This window comes from Peromyscus eremicus, chromosome 1, assembly GCF_949786415.1.
Source record: "Peromyscus eremicus chromosome 1, PerEre_H2_v1, whole genome shotgun sequence".
Lineage (NCBI taxonomy): Eukaryota > Metazoa > Chordata > Mammalia > Rodentia > Cricetidae > Peromyscus > Peromyscus eremicus.
The window spans coordinates 163,651,409-163,665,358 of record NC_081416.1 but is presented as its reverse complement, the minus strand read 5'-3'; the positions used below and the strand labels follow the sequence as shown (position 1 = coordinate 163,665,358).

Below are 13,950 nucleotides of genomic sequence, written 5' to 3'. Positions count from 1 at the left end.
TGGGAGGCAGAGGCAGGTGGATCTCTGAGTTGGAGACCAGCCTGGGCTACAGAGTGAGTTCCAGGACAGCCAAAGCTACACAGAGAAACCCTGTCTCAAAAAACTAAAAGAAAAACAAAGCAAAAAATGTGAATTTGTATGTGTCTGAGTGTTTGCCTGCACGAATGTCTGTGCACTCCAGAGGCTCCAAGAGTGTTACAACAGCAGAGTCATCTCCAAGCCCCTCTATGTCTAAATTTACTGTTATATGTAGTTTTGAATGTTCGTGCACACATGCAAGGAAGGTGCCAGAAAAAGGCATCACATCCCTGGAGCTGGTTCCAGGCAGTTAGGTACCAGATACAGGCCCTGAGAACAGAACTTGGGTCCTCTGCAAGAATAAATGCTGTGAACTGCCAAGTAGCCTCTCCAACTTCGGCTTACTGATTTCTAAAATTGAAAATTGAAAAATTACCTGTACAGGTGTGTTGGGGGGGGGGTGTGGATGTTAGTGCAGGTGACTCCAATCACTTGGAACTGGAGTCACGGGCAGTTTCAGCCACCTGAGCTTGGATCTGGCGCTTAACACAGCCTCCCAGCCAATGCGTAACTGCTTTTGTAACCCTGGTGAACAGCTTGGGAGTCCTGTATGGTTCTGAGAGTCTTAGCCATGTAAATTTCCCGAATCTCAAGAGCTTCCCCCTTCCTGTGTTCAATCTGGAAGAAATGGGCACACAGCTGGCTTCTGGCAGAGCCAGCTGCACTTTTTTTCTCTTGAGCCACTATGGGTGGCACGTCCTTCAGCTAGGCCAGTGGTTCTCAACCTTCCTAATGCTGTGACCCTTTAGTAAAGTTCTTCATGTTATGGTGATCCCCAAACAAAAAATCATTCTCGCCGGGCGGCAGTGGCGCACGCCTTTAATCCCAGCACTCAGGAGGCAGAGCTGGCGGATCTCTGTGAGTTCGAGGCCAGCCTGGTCTACAAAGCAAGTTCCAGGCAGGATCCAAAGCTACACAGAGAAACCCTGTGTGTGTGTGGGGGGGGGGGGGGGGGGGGGGGCGGGGCGGGGATTCAAAGTACAAAGCCCAGCATTTGGGGCGCAGAGGCAGGTGGATATATCTGAGTTCAAGGCCAGCCTGGTCTACAAAGTGAGTTCTGGGACAGCCAGGGCTACACTGAGAAACCCTGTCTCGAAAAAACAAAAAACAAAAAGAAAAGAAGAAGAAATAATAGTGGCTGGGAGAGATTTTCGCAAGCCTTAAATCCCAGCACTTGTTAGTCAGAGGCAGGCTGATTCATATGGCGAGTTCCAGGCCCAAGGCTACACAGTGAGACCGTCTAAAAACAAACAAGTCATACCAGGTATCTTAGTGTTAACAGCCTGCAGCAGATGGTAAAGGCGCTTGCCGCTAATGACTTGAGCTCAATTCCTTACACTTACATGGTGTAAGGAAACGACTCCTCTAAGTTGCTTTGTGACTTCCATACGTGCGTCTCGGCACACACGCACGCACACGCACACTAAACAAAGTAATTAATTGTTAGGAGTCTGAAGGAAGCATGTGCACGCATACCTCATGAGGAGGCCCGGATTGAAGGGGCTCATTTGGTAATTTAAAGGATCCTGTGCTTGGGCCAAGTACTGGTGGGACAAAAGTAAAAGGCAGGCGCACAAACCCAGCAATTAGCATCCATCCTCAGGCAGAGAGGGACGTTTTGCAGATGCAGGGAAACTTCCTGGAGGAGGTGGTGTCCAGATTGCTTGTGATTGACGTGTAGGAGTTGGCCAGACAAAGGGTGATATCTGGGTGTTTCCCGCAGAGGACTAGAAAGCCACAGGTCTTCAGAACTTGGCGCAGTCCAGTACAAGGGTGGGGCAAATCACACTGATCTCTCTACGACTCCTGGCTGGTTTTAGGGCCCCAGACCAGAACGCTCCCCCATCTACCTTCCAAAGACTCGTAGGTCCCCACAGCTCGCCCACGCACCCATTTCCTCCTGTAGTCTTTCCCGCAGGGAGAATGATGACTGACATTCCTGAGAGCCAATCGCTACTGTCCAAGCGCTGCCCGCCTCCTTGTGGGCCAATAGCCCCTGTCGTTCTTCACCCACCTCTTGAAGGGAATGGAATAGGGACCGTGTAACGTCAACTGCACTCAGCCAATAGCAACGAGGGGGAGGCGGACCGTCCTGGTGATAGACAGCTCAGTTTCTTGACATCCGCTTAGCGCGGAGCCCGCCGGGAAGCTTCGAGGCGGAGCTGGCCGGAAGGAGGCGGGAAGACTTGGTGGGATATCACCCAATCATCATGTGCACTGGTTAAGATAGACAGACAGTTGTTCCCTTCCTAGCCGACAGGAGGGGATGGTCCTTTGAACGCTAGCAGGGGCGGGCACTTGATGTTTGATAGACGTGCATACCATCCAATTGCAGTGTGACCCTTTCAGATGGACGGCTTTTCTGGCCAATGAAGACTTATGGCGGGGTCTCGGGGGCCGGGCGGTGGACCCTCTGGTAAAAGGCGGTCCCCGGTCGGGGGGGAGAGAGAAGAAAGGGGGGGGTCTCGGAGGCCGGAGGACTCGGGTGAAGATGGCGGCAGCCGAGGCCGCGAACTGCATCATGGAGGTGAGTAGCTGGGCTCTTCAGGCCCATGGAGGGGCGGCGCGCGGCGGGCTGTCCGCGGCCCGAACTGTGGAGACGGGGCCTTGTGTGTGCTGGGCCTCGCGTAGGTCCGCATCGGGGGATGGGTGCGATCGCGATGGGGGTGACCCCAGCTCTCGGGGCTCTGGGACCCCACAGCTGAGTCGAGGGCCGTCGCACGTGGTCGCGGGCCGGGGGCGCGTCTAGCCGGGCCGCACGTGGTCGCGCAGCGTAGCGTGGGGAGGGGGGTGTGCCGCTCGAGGGGCCCCGCGGGCGGGCTCCACGTGCGGGACAAAGGCCCCGCCCCCGGTCCGGTGACCCGGGCTGCACCCGGGAGGGTCCTGGGGGTGCCACCGCCGTCCCGCCCCCCGCTCGCCCGGGCTTGGCTGGGGGCGTCCGTGCACCCGCGTGGGGCCTGAGCATCACCCCGCGCCTCCCGTCCCTCAGCCCTGGCTTACCCTTGTGCGGTTGCTGGGGTGGGGGGATGGGCAGGGCCCTGTGACCTCCCTTTAAGAGGATGGTGGGGCATCGCCACCGAGGGGATGCGCATCCGGCGCTGGGCACCCCCTCGTGGTCGCTGTGGGCTTGCGAGAGGGGCGTCTTTTTCACGGGGCGTGGCCCAGAGCCCACCCCTCCTGGGGGCGCCCTCGGGTGGGTGGTCAGAGGTCGGTCTTGGGGGAAGGAGTTCCGATGGCTATGTAGGTACACGGACCGAGGGGCCTTAACCCCCACCAGAACCCCCTTTTTACGCAGCTTGAGGGTGGGAGGGGACTCTTTTTGGAGGATTTAGCACCTGGTTTATTTGCTTACAGTTGAGTGTTCCATCCCTGAGCTGTGTTCCTCGGTCTACTTTTTACTTAGTTTGGTGCAAAATGGGTCTGGCAGCCGGGCGGTGGTGGTGCACGCCTTTAATCCCAGCACTCGGGAGGCTGAGGCAGGCGGATCTCTGTGAGTTTGAGGCCAGCCTGGTCTACAGAGTGAGTTCCAGGAAAGGTGCAAAGCTACACAGAGAAACCCTGTCGCGAAAAAACTAAAAAATAAATAAATAAAATGGGTCTGGCCTTGAACCCACCGTGTAGCCCAGGCTGGTCTTGAACTTGCGTCTTCTTTCCTTAAGCCTCCCGAGTAGCTCAGATGACAGCTTCACCAGGCCTGTAAGGCAGGTCCTAGTCTCTGGTTTCAAACCCTCTTCAGTCAGTTGTTAACCTGCTGGTATCTGTACTATTGAAAAAGAGAGGCCCACACGGGAACTCCCCCACTGGCTGTGGGGAACTCAGAGCGTAGCAGGTCTTGGTCCCTCTGAAAGCCTTGGATAGCAGCCGTTGATGGGATATAATTTGATGTGGCCCATACCTCTTCAGGTTCTCTGGAGAGGAAGGTCAGTTGCTGGGACACCTGCCATGGCGATCAGTTAGCCCACGGGGTCACTGAAGTGACCCTGGGCCTGGCACTTGTGGACAGAGAAAAAAGAGAGGGCTGTTTCAGTGTGGGGTTCCAGGTGGGGTGTGAAAGGAGGGGCTGGCCCCACCTTTCCTAGGCATGTGTTGTACCACTGGGTGACACCTCTCTTGGGGGGGGGGGCAGGTATGTTCCTCACCCAGGTGGAGTTGGGGGTGGTGTGCCTGCTGTGGTGTGGTGATATGCCACATTTCTCTAAAGAAATCCTCTTAGGGCAGGAGACAATTGTGGTGGGGCAGCCAGGTGCCCAGCACCATTACCTGTCAGCCCCCTCCCTCTGGTTTATTCATGGCACTTCAGCCTGGTGTGTGTGTGTGTGTGTGTGTGTGTGTGTGTGTGTGTGTGAATGTCATCTAATCTAAGGGGGATTAAGTAGTGAAGGGGAGCAACAGCTGGCATTGCTCATGTGCCCTGGCAGGTATTCGCTCCTCTGGCCTAGATAGGGTAGGTGTATGTGGCCAGTCATCTGACCAGAGAGGGACAACATGGGGCGGGCCACCATCTCTTCAGCCAACAGCTGGGACAGGAGACCCCTTCCCTTTCCTCTCCACTCCTCTCCCTTCCCTGCCCACCGCAGCCTCACTGCTTGCTCCTGCTTACACCACTTCATGCCCAGGAAAAGCCAGCCTGCAAAACACTCACTGCCCCAAAGGCCTTCCCCAGCCACCCCAGTAGCTAATCCTTTTTCCCTGTTACTCTCTCCTAGAATTTTGTAGCCACCTTGGCTAATGGGATGAGCCTCCAGCCGCCTCTTGAAGAAGTAAATATCCTTTTGTGAGACCCCACCCCAGCCCACTTCCACATAAGCATACCTCGATATACCGGGAGGTCTAACCATCCTCTTGCTTCAAACCAATTTCCTCTGCTGCGCCCCCTAAACACATAGGACAGACCCCTTCCTGGCCCCAGCTGGCTTCCCCAGAACCATGGCTGCTTCCTTAACTCCATCTCCAGCCCCCCTCCCCTGGCTTTCCCTGTGTCTGCCCTGGCTCTGCCCTCCCTTTCCTCCCTCCCCAGCTGTGGGCTGAGCTAGAGACGGGGCGTAGAGCCTGGAGAGATGGTAGGCGAGGCGGTTGTTCCCTGGATGGTGCTCTGGGTGGGTGCTGGAAGTGGAAACCTTCCCTGGGGAAGAAAGATGCTGGAGGGGGCTGGGGGGGTGTCCTGTTGTGATGAGGACAGGGGAGCCCACCTGTGACCCTTTTGCTACTCCTCTCTCTCAGGTTTCCTGTGGCCAGGCAGAAAGCAGTGAGAAGCCCAATGCTGAGGACATGACATCCAAAGACTACTACTTTGACTCCTATGCCCACTTTGGCATCCATGAGGTGAGTGAAGACTTCCTAAAGCCAGTACATCCTGAAGGGCTGCATGGTTGGACAGGTGGTGAATGTCTCCACAAGGGCACTGCTACCGTTCTTCCCCTGGTCCATTGCCTTGGAGACTGAGGTTAGTTATCCCGGTGCTCTGCAGGCCAGTCTTCTGGCTGTGGGGAGAGTGCGGCACCTGCTTGCCTGCTTGCCGCAGACCTTAGGATGAGGTCAGGGCTTGCTGGTGTCGGGCGCCCTCTGGTGATTGGTGGTGGAACTTAGCCCACTGCTCATACTACATTAGCTTTTCCCCCAACCCTTGTGATGGAGGAGATAGGGTTCAATGCAACTGAAATGGCATTCTAAGGAATCCATCTTTTCCACAGACCTTTTTCTGCGAGTCTGTCCTGTCCTGGAACTTCCTCTGTAGACCAGGCTGGCCTCGAACTCTACCTGCCTCTGCCTCCTGAGTGCTGGGATTAAAGGTGTGAGCCACCATCACCCAGCTCCACAGGCTCCCCCCCCCCCCAAGACAGGGTTTCTCTGTGTAGCTTTGGTAGCCCAGGCTGGCCTCGAACTCACAGAGATCCGCCTGGCTCTGCCTCCCGAGTGCTGGGATTAAAGGTGTGAGCCATCACCGCCCGGCTCCACAGGCTTTTAAAAGACTGTTCTACTGGGAATGTGGCTAAGTGGTAGAGCAGTTGTCTAGCACATGCTGGACCCTGGTCTCTGTTCCAAGCATCATTAAGGGGAGAAAAATTGGAAAATATACATAAAACAAAATTAAACTTCTGGGAGTCTGAAGACATACCTCAGTTATAAAGGTCTTGCCATGCAAGCATGAATTGCAGAGTTCAATCCCCAAACCCACTTTTTAAGCCAGGCATAGGGTTGGCAAGGTGGTTCAGTGAGTAGGCGTGCTTGCCACACAAGCCTGATGGCCTGACCTTGGTCCTTGGAACTCGGAATAGATGGAGAAAGTAAGTTGTCCTGTGACCTCCATGCTCTGTATGCACGATAAGTTTTAGAGCACGGGCTGGAGAGATGGCTCAGAGGTTAAGAGCACTGACTGCTCTTCCAGAGGACCTGAGTTCAATTCCCAGCACCCACATGGTGGCTCACAGCCATCTGTAATGAGATCTGGTGCCCTCTTCTGACCTGGAAGCATACATGTAGGCAGAACACTGTATACATAATAAATAAATAAATCTTTTAAAAAAAAAGTTCTAGAGCACCAAGCATAGTAGTGTGTGCTTGTATAAGCTCAGCTCTGGGGAGGCAGGGGCATGCTGATCCCAGGGCTCACTGGCTAGCCAGCCTAATCTAATTGTCCAGCTACCAGGTCTCAGACACCATGTCACAAAATAAGGTGGCTGGAGCCTGGGGTGACACCAAGAGTTGACCTCTCTTCCTTGCATGTGCTGTGCAGCCTGCTCGCTGCTCGCCTCTGTCTGCTCCTTCTGTGTTAACTTGTTGGAGCTTGTCTTAAACTTTTGCCCTTCCAGGCCGGGTGGTGGTGGCGCACGCCTTTAATCCCAGCACTCAGGAGGCAGAGCTGGCGGATCTCTGAGTTCGAGGCCAGCCTGGTCTACAGAGCGAGATCCAGGACAGGCTCCAAAGATACACAGAGAAACCCTGTCTCAAAAGATCAAAAAAAAAAAAACCAAAAACCAAAAACTACTTTTGTTCCTCCTGACTAAGTTTCCCACATAGCCAGGGTAACAGGCCAATACCATGATGCCTTTTTGGTGATCTAGGCTGGCCTTGAACTCAGGATCTTCCTGCCTCAGCCTCCTGATTCATTCCTGGGTTTTGGGTGGCACTGATAAAACCTGGCCAGCTGATAAAGGGAAAGAGTCTCTGAGGAGTCTAAGCACTAGCCATGCTCAGCCTCAGTGTGGTGGTGACACCCAGGCCTTATGTGTCCCTCCTTGTGGTCCTCTGTTTCCATACCCAGGAGATGCTGAAGGATGAAGTGCGTACCCTTACATACCGCAACTCCATGTTTCACAATCGACACCTCTTCAAAGACAAGGTGGTGCTGGACGTGGGCTCGGGCACTGGCATCCTCTGCATGTTTGCGGCCAAGGCAGGGGCCCGCAAGGTCATCGGGGTGAGTCTCAGAGAGGGGCTTGGGGTGGATGGAGGCTGTAGATGGCGGGAGAGCAAGGATTGGACTCAACCCTTCTTTCTTCCTGCCTTAGATTGAGTGCTCCAGTATCTCTGATTATGCTGTGAAGATTGTCAAAGCCAACAAGTTAGACCACGGTGAGGAGGAGGGAAAGGTCTTTGGAGGAACATCCCAGTCGGTGTCTTGGAGGCCTCAGTGAAGAGTTAGAGACCACAGTGGGCAGCTAGTGACTCCTTTGTGTTTGGGGGTGCTGAGGGTGCCAGGGTGTTGGCCCTGGTGCTTTGGGGTTGTGGGGGGATTGAACTTAGGCCTTCCCGCATGGAAGGCAGGAACTCTGTACGATGCTGACTCCCTTAGCTGTCACCTAAGGGCAGTCCACTCTGACCATGACTGACACTGCCTTCTTGAGAACCCCACACCTGCCAGTGTGTCCCCAGTGCTGTGCATTTTCCTGCCTGAGGGTTGGGCACCTGCTCCTTTTGTTAAAGGCCTTGTCCTCATAGTCACATGTACACATTTACCTTAGCCTGTCTGTTGGAGGCCTCTAATCTGCCTTAGACATTAACCTCTGGCACATGCCATTTCACATCAAACTAGTTCATGATGTGGTTAAGCTTTTTTTCTTTTTTTTTTTAAAGATTTATTTATTTATTATGTATACAGTGTTCTGCGTATATGTCTGCAGGCCAGAAGAGGGTACCAGATAGATCTCAATTGTAGATGGTTGTGAGCCACCATGTGATTGCTGGGAATTGAACCCAAGACCTTGGGAAGAGCAACCAGTGCTCTTAAGATCTGAGCCATCTTTCCAGCCCATGGTTAAGCTTTGTTGGTGTTGGTTTTTGTTTTTGTGGCAGGGAATCACTATGTAGATCAGGCTGGCCTTGAACTTGAGAGATCCACCTGCCTCTGCCTCCCACATGCTGGGATTAAAGGCGTGCGCCACTGCTGACTGGCTTTCAAAGTAAGCATTCTACCCTGTAGGTCTTAGGGGTAGATTTCAGATCATCCAGCTTGGTGGCAAGTACCCTAAAACATTGAGCCCTCTCACTGGCCCTCGTGTTAAAAATCTGACCATACCATTCCTTACTGTTTCACATCTACTGAAGAGAGACATATATGTGTTCTGAGGATTGCTAGGGGTAGAAGCCCTGAAGAGTGTTAAACCTGGGCTCCTAGGAGAGCTACTCCCAGCCCCACAAACAGGGCATGAAGCTGCTGCTGCATCTGTGTGGCTTGAGTTGGGTCTGGTTTTATAGCCCTTTAATTCCAGCCTGGGGAGGCTGAGGCAGGCAAATCTCTGGGTTTGCAGCCAGTCTGGTCTGTATAGCGAGTTCCAGGACAGCTCTCAGAGCTACGTATAGTGAGACCCTGTTTCAAGAGAGAGATGGAGATGCTGCTTGACCAGTATTCTGTGGGGGGGGGGGGGGGTCGCCAGCTGGGCCAGCCCTCCCTCTGACTGGCATGTCATCCTGTGGCCGTAGTGGTAACCATCATCAAGGGCAAGGTGGAGGAAGTGGAGCTGCCTGTGGAGAAAGTGGACATCATCATCAGCGAGTGGATGGGCTACTGTCTGTTCTATGAGTCCATGCTCAACACGGTGCTGCATGCCCGGGACAAGTGGCTGGTGAGGCGTGCCTGGGGGTTCCCACGGGGCTGCTTACATGTTGGGGATATAGTGGGCACCCCAACTAAGAAGCCAGAGCAGTGAATAGGGTAGCACCAGGTGCTCAGGTGGAGCACACCTTTCTGAGGAGAGGGGACCAAAGGAGGGGTGGAGAGGAGCTGGCCAGTGTGGGGCCTTGCGTCAGAAGTGGGTCTGCTGTGTAGCAGCAGCGGGATAGTGACGGGGCAGTGAGGAGAAGGAGGAATGCCGTGGGGGGCGGGGAGTCTTTCTCTCTGGAGCGTCCCAGGATCCTAAGACCTGTGGGACAGCCTGGGCTTGAGTGGGGACCAGACTGAAGGATGAGGGTGAGACAGATGGATAAGGGGTCTCCATGGAAGGTGATAGCCAGGGAGCACAGTGGGGTGGACAGTTGGGTCTGCCCAGGTGGTGTTAGGCTCTTGCTCTTACCCAACTCCTCCCTCAGGCACCTGATGGCCTCATCTTCCCAGACCGGGCCACCCTTTATGTCACAGCCATTGAGGACCGACAGTATAAAGACTACAAGATCCACTGTGAGCCGGGTAGAGGGCGTAGTGAGGGCAGGGTGGGTGATGAATGCATGGCCTGGGTTCCACAACTCATCTGACTCTATCTGTACCCAGGGTGGGAGAATGTATATGGTTTTGATATGTCCTGCATCAAAGACGTGGCCATCAAGGAGCCCTTGGTGGATGTCGTGGACCCAAAGCAGCTGGTCACTAATGCCTGCCTCATAAAGGTAACTCACAGCAGTGGGGGTTCCAGGTCCCTGACCTGTCCATTAGAGGCCTGGGGAAGACAGTTTAGCCCACACATCTGAGTTGTGAGAGCCATGCCTGGTGCCGAATTCCAGTATAGCAAGGACAAAGCAGGTCCAGTGCACTGAAGCAGAGCCAGCCCCACACAGGCCAATGCTGGAAGCGGGCTGGGCTGTGAGGTAGCCCCTGCCTGGTGTTTAGAGTGCAAGGCGCCGGGCAGTGGTGGTGCACGCCTTTAATCCCAGCACTCGGGAGGCAGAGGCAGGAAGAGGCAGGAGGATCTCTGGGAGTTGGAGGCCAGCCTGGTCTACAGAGCTAGATCCAGGACAGGCTCCAAAGCTACACAGAGAAACCCTGGAGAGAGAGAGAGAGAGACAGAGAGAGAGAGCGCGGGCGCAAGCGCAAGGCGCCCTGAAGCCATCAGGGAGCCCCGCTGGACAGCAGAGGTGGCGGAGTGTGCTGCTTGTAGACTGGCAGCTAGGGTTCTGGTGGTTTGTGGTTTTTCTCACGTAATTTGTTGTGTGCCTGTGATCTGAGCATCAGGAGTTGGGACTGGAAGGATGGGTGACTCAGTGGTTAAAAGTACTTGCTGCTCATTCAGGGCTATCAGGCAGTTCACAATCAATCCTGTTTGTAACTCTCAAGTCTAGGGATCCAGCACCTCTAGCCTCAGTGGGCATCTGCATGAATATAGTTCCATAAATACAGGCAGGCACACACACATGCATAAGTGTACATAAGTAATATGTGGTTTGGGTGGTGTGCTTTTTTGTATTTTTTGAAACAGGGTTTCTCTGTGTTTTGGTGCCTGTCGTGGATTTTGCTCTGTAGACCAGGTTGGCCTCGAACTCAGAGATCCGCCTGCCTCTGCCTCCCGAGTGCTGGGATTAAAAGCGTGCGGCACCACCGCCCAGCTATAATACGTGTTTTAATGTGTATGTTTTGATTTGTCTGCATGTATGTGTGCCTGTTGTCTGGATATTAGAAGAGGGTATCAGATCTGGAACTGGAGTTACAGGCAATTGGGAGCTGCCAAGTATGTGATGGGATTTGAACCCAGATCCTCTGGAAGAGCAGCCAGTAGTGTTCTTAACCACTGAGCTGTCTCTAGCACCCAGAAATAAATCTTAAAAGTATCCTTTAAAAAAAGTTTTGTTTTGTTTGTTTGTTTGTTCTTGAGGGCCAGCCTAGGCTACGTGAGCCCCTGTTTCAGAAACAGTGGTGGGGTTTGCTGGGTCCCAGTATTTGCTATGATGGGAAGGGGCCTGACAGCCTTATCACTGGGCTTGCCTGTTCTGCAGGAGGTGGACATTTATACAGTCAAGGTAGAGGACCTGACCTTCACCTCCCCCTTCTGCCTCCAAGTGAAGAGGAATGACTACGTGCATGCATTGGTGGCTTACTTCAACATCGAGTTCACCCGATGCCACAAGAGGACCGGCTTTTCTACCAGTGAGGGCCATGTGGGACTGGGCCAGGGCCAGAGGACATCATTGCAGTTTCTGTGTGGTGAATAGCAGAAGCCGAGGCTTTGGTGCTCATGGCTGTCATAGAGCTACTTGGGAACTAGGGCGGAAAGCTGTCAAGTTAAGGCCAGCCTGGGCAAGCAAGTTTGTGATACCCTATCTCAAAGAAAAGCAGTTGAGAGTGGAGCCTTAAAAAGCCTACCTAGAATCCCCCAGTGAGGGCTGGGGCGTGGCTCAGTGGTAGCGTGCCTGGGGTACTCTGGTCCTAGTAAGAGCGAGGGTGAGTGTGGGGGCAGACACAGGTGGGCTGCAGGGACAGCGGCCTCAGCCTTGCTGGCAGGGATCTTGTGGGGGCTTTGGCTGGTCTCAGAACTTAGCAGGGCAACACCTAGGCAAAGGATGCGATTGACCGTGCCAACCTTTCAGGTCCTGAGTCCCCATACACACACTGGAAGCAGACCGTGTTCTACATGGAGGACTACCTAACAGTGAAGACTGGCGAGGAGATCTTTGGCACCATTGGCATGAGGCCCAACGCCAAAAACAATGTGAGGCTTGGAGGAGAGTAAACATGATATGTGGGGTGTGCAGAAAAGGTTCTGAGCAGAGTTGAGCAGTGTCAGCTTGGGTGGTATAGGGGCACTCTGGGAAGCCCCAGCATGGCTGCTGGGGTCAGTGATAATCCTTGCTCAGTGCCCTCCCACAGGGTGGGGCCACTGAAGTCACCTGACTCCCTGTACAGGTTAAGGTGGCAGACACCAGAGAGCAAGGTGATTCTGGGACTCCCGGCCTTGCTCCAGGGGTGGAAGGGGTTTGGAGAAGCTTGCTGGGGGCCTGGAGACAGTGGTGGGACTCTGGTAAAGGAGAAGAGCACTTGCTGATGCCAGGTAGTATTCCCCCTGGATGCAGAAACTCATCTAGACTGGCTCGGCTCTGGTGGTGCCTGGGAAACGTAGTGGGGAGAAGATGGTCTATGGTGTGGTCGCTGAGTCGGTGCGGGTGTGGCGTGTGCTAGCACGGGTTGCAGGACACCACCCTTGGCTTGGTGCCGCACCTGAGCCCTGTCTTCCACCTTCCTTCCCCTCAGCGCGACCTCGACTTCACCATCGACCTGGACTTCAAGGGGCAGCTGTGTGAGCTCTCGTGCTCCACCGACTACCGGATGCGCTGAGGAGGCGCCAGGCTGGCCCTTCTGCAGAAGAGGGCAGGGGCTGGGCTTGGGGGATGGGAGGGTACATCGTGACTGTGTTTTTCATAACTTATGTTTTTATATGGTTGCGTTTACGCCAATAAATCCTCAGCTGACGGTTCCACTTCTTGTCCTGGGGGCTAGGGTGGCTGGGCAGCTCGTCATTATACCTCGGGTTAGAGTTCCTGGCTACACCCAGTCTCTGGATTCCCGTGATCTCTTCCTCACCTGTGGAAGACCCTGTAAGGTCAGGCTAGGGCTAACTGGGGCCCAGCCTTTAGCAGGAGAACTGGGTCTGTTTGAACCCTCCCTGGCTTCCAGTCACACTGGATTGTGGTTTGGAAGCTATATGCCTGTCCATGTCCTGCCCTTCCTGTGCTGTTGCCGAGTGGGCTGGGTCACCCTCGTGTTATCAGGAGTAAGGGTGAGACCAGTATCCTGATCCACTAGTGTTTACAGAAGCTGGGTCACTCTGGGCTGGGAACAGGCAGGAATTGAATTTGGATTCTATGTGGTATGGCCAAAAGGGGCCGGGTAACTAAAACCAAAGCTCACTTAGCAGGCCTGGGCTCTAGGATGCCCTTGGGAAAGAGACCCAGTCTGGTCTGACTTCCCGCCTGTGTCTACTACACTGGTGCTTCAGACACAGGAGGTTTCTGGTTTGGGCCCTGCCTCGGAGGAGTGCTTTGCTAGGGAAAATAGGCCCTAGGCCCTCCACAGCTCCCCACCCACCTGCACAAAGAGACGGGGCCTGTCTCTGTTCTGGGATAGACCCAAGAGACCACCGGATCCAGCATGGACAGAGTATGAAGGCCAGAGTAGAATAAAGCCAGACTAAGTGGGTATCTTACTCTCGCCTTGTGCCTGCCATTCCCTCTAATTGTCTAGCTTGAATCTAGTCCCCAGTGGCACCTCTTTCATGTTTCTCTCAGTCTAGCGGGTCAGCCTGGCCACAAGCATCTCCTAAGAGCTGCAGGGTATACGCGGCCGCTGGCTGTGTATAGAGGAGGGATGTGAGCTCCAGCTGAGTCAAGGCTGGTCTGGTCCTTTAGCAGACAAAAAAAAAACGGAGACACCGGGCTTGGGGTGAGGGGATTGGACGCTAGGACTCCAAGGGGGCGGGGAGAGAACGCGGAGGGATTGGAAAGGGGCAGGGACAGAACGCGGAGGAATCAGTGGGCGGGGATAAAACCCAGAACCTGAACCCCAGTTAGGCGCACGCGAGGTGGATCTGGGCTTTAAGGTGAGGAGTGACAGCCGAAGACGGTTAGTCAGATTGTGGACTCATTACACTGGGCCTGGATATGTATACAAGGGAACCTGGGGGGAAGGAGGTGTCCATGGAATTGACCCCAGGAACCACAGCTGCGGACCCCTGA

The 13,950-nt window shown here is 54.4% G+C and overlaps 1 protein-coding gene across 3 annotated transcripts; it reads left to right on the top strand.

The window, feature by feature from the left end:
• The first annotated feature begins 2,225 nt into the window (after positions 1-2,225).
• On the top strand, positions 2,226-12,620 carry Prmt1 (protein arginine methyltransferase 1). Of its 3 annotated transcripts, XM_059278538.1 has the most exons (11): positions 2,226-2,605; positions 4,785-4,838; positions 5,299-5,400; positions 7,340-7,495; positions 7,587-7,650; positions 8,998-9,140; positions 9,604-9,691; positions 9,782-9,897; positions 11,218-11,368; positions 11,809-11,930; positions 12,470-12,620. In XM_059278538.1, the coding sequence occupies exons 1-11, from the start codon at positions 2,570-2,572 to the stop codon at positions 12,551-12,553; spliced, it is 1,116 nt and encodes a 371-aa protein (XP_059134521.1). In that variant the 5' UTR covers positions 2,226-2,569; the 3' UTR covers positions 12,554-12,620. The 3 variants fall into 3 exon arrangements, with proteins under 3 accessions (XP_059134521.1, XP_059134528.1, XP_059134533.1); XM_059278545.1 differs by lacking the exon at positions 4,785-4,838 and having other exon boundaries at positions 2,227-2,605; XM_059278550.1 differs by lacking the exons at positions 2,226-2,605; positions 4,785-4,838 and adding an exon at positions 5,015-5,138.
• Positions 12,621-13,950: the final 1,330 nt, after the last annotated feature.

Bases quoted from the DNA above. Each gene is read 5' to 3' on its own strand.
- Prmt1 (XM_059278538.1), top strand. From the start codon at position 2,570: ATGGCGGCAGCCGAGGCCGCGAACTGCATCATGGAG. The intron at 4,839-5,298 runs GTAAATATCCTT...CCTCTCTCTCAG, and splicing joins TCCAGCCGCCTCTTGAAGAA to GTTTCCTGTGGCCAGGCAGA. The intron at 9,898-11,217 runs GTAACTCACAGC...CCTGTTCTGCAG, and splicing joins CTAATGCCTGCCTCATAAAG to GAGGTGGACATTTATACAGT.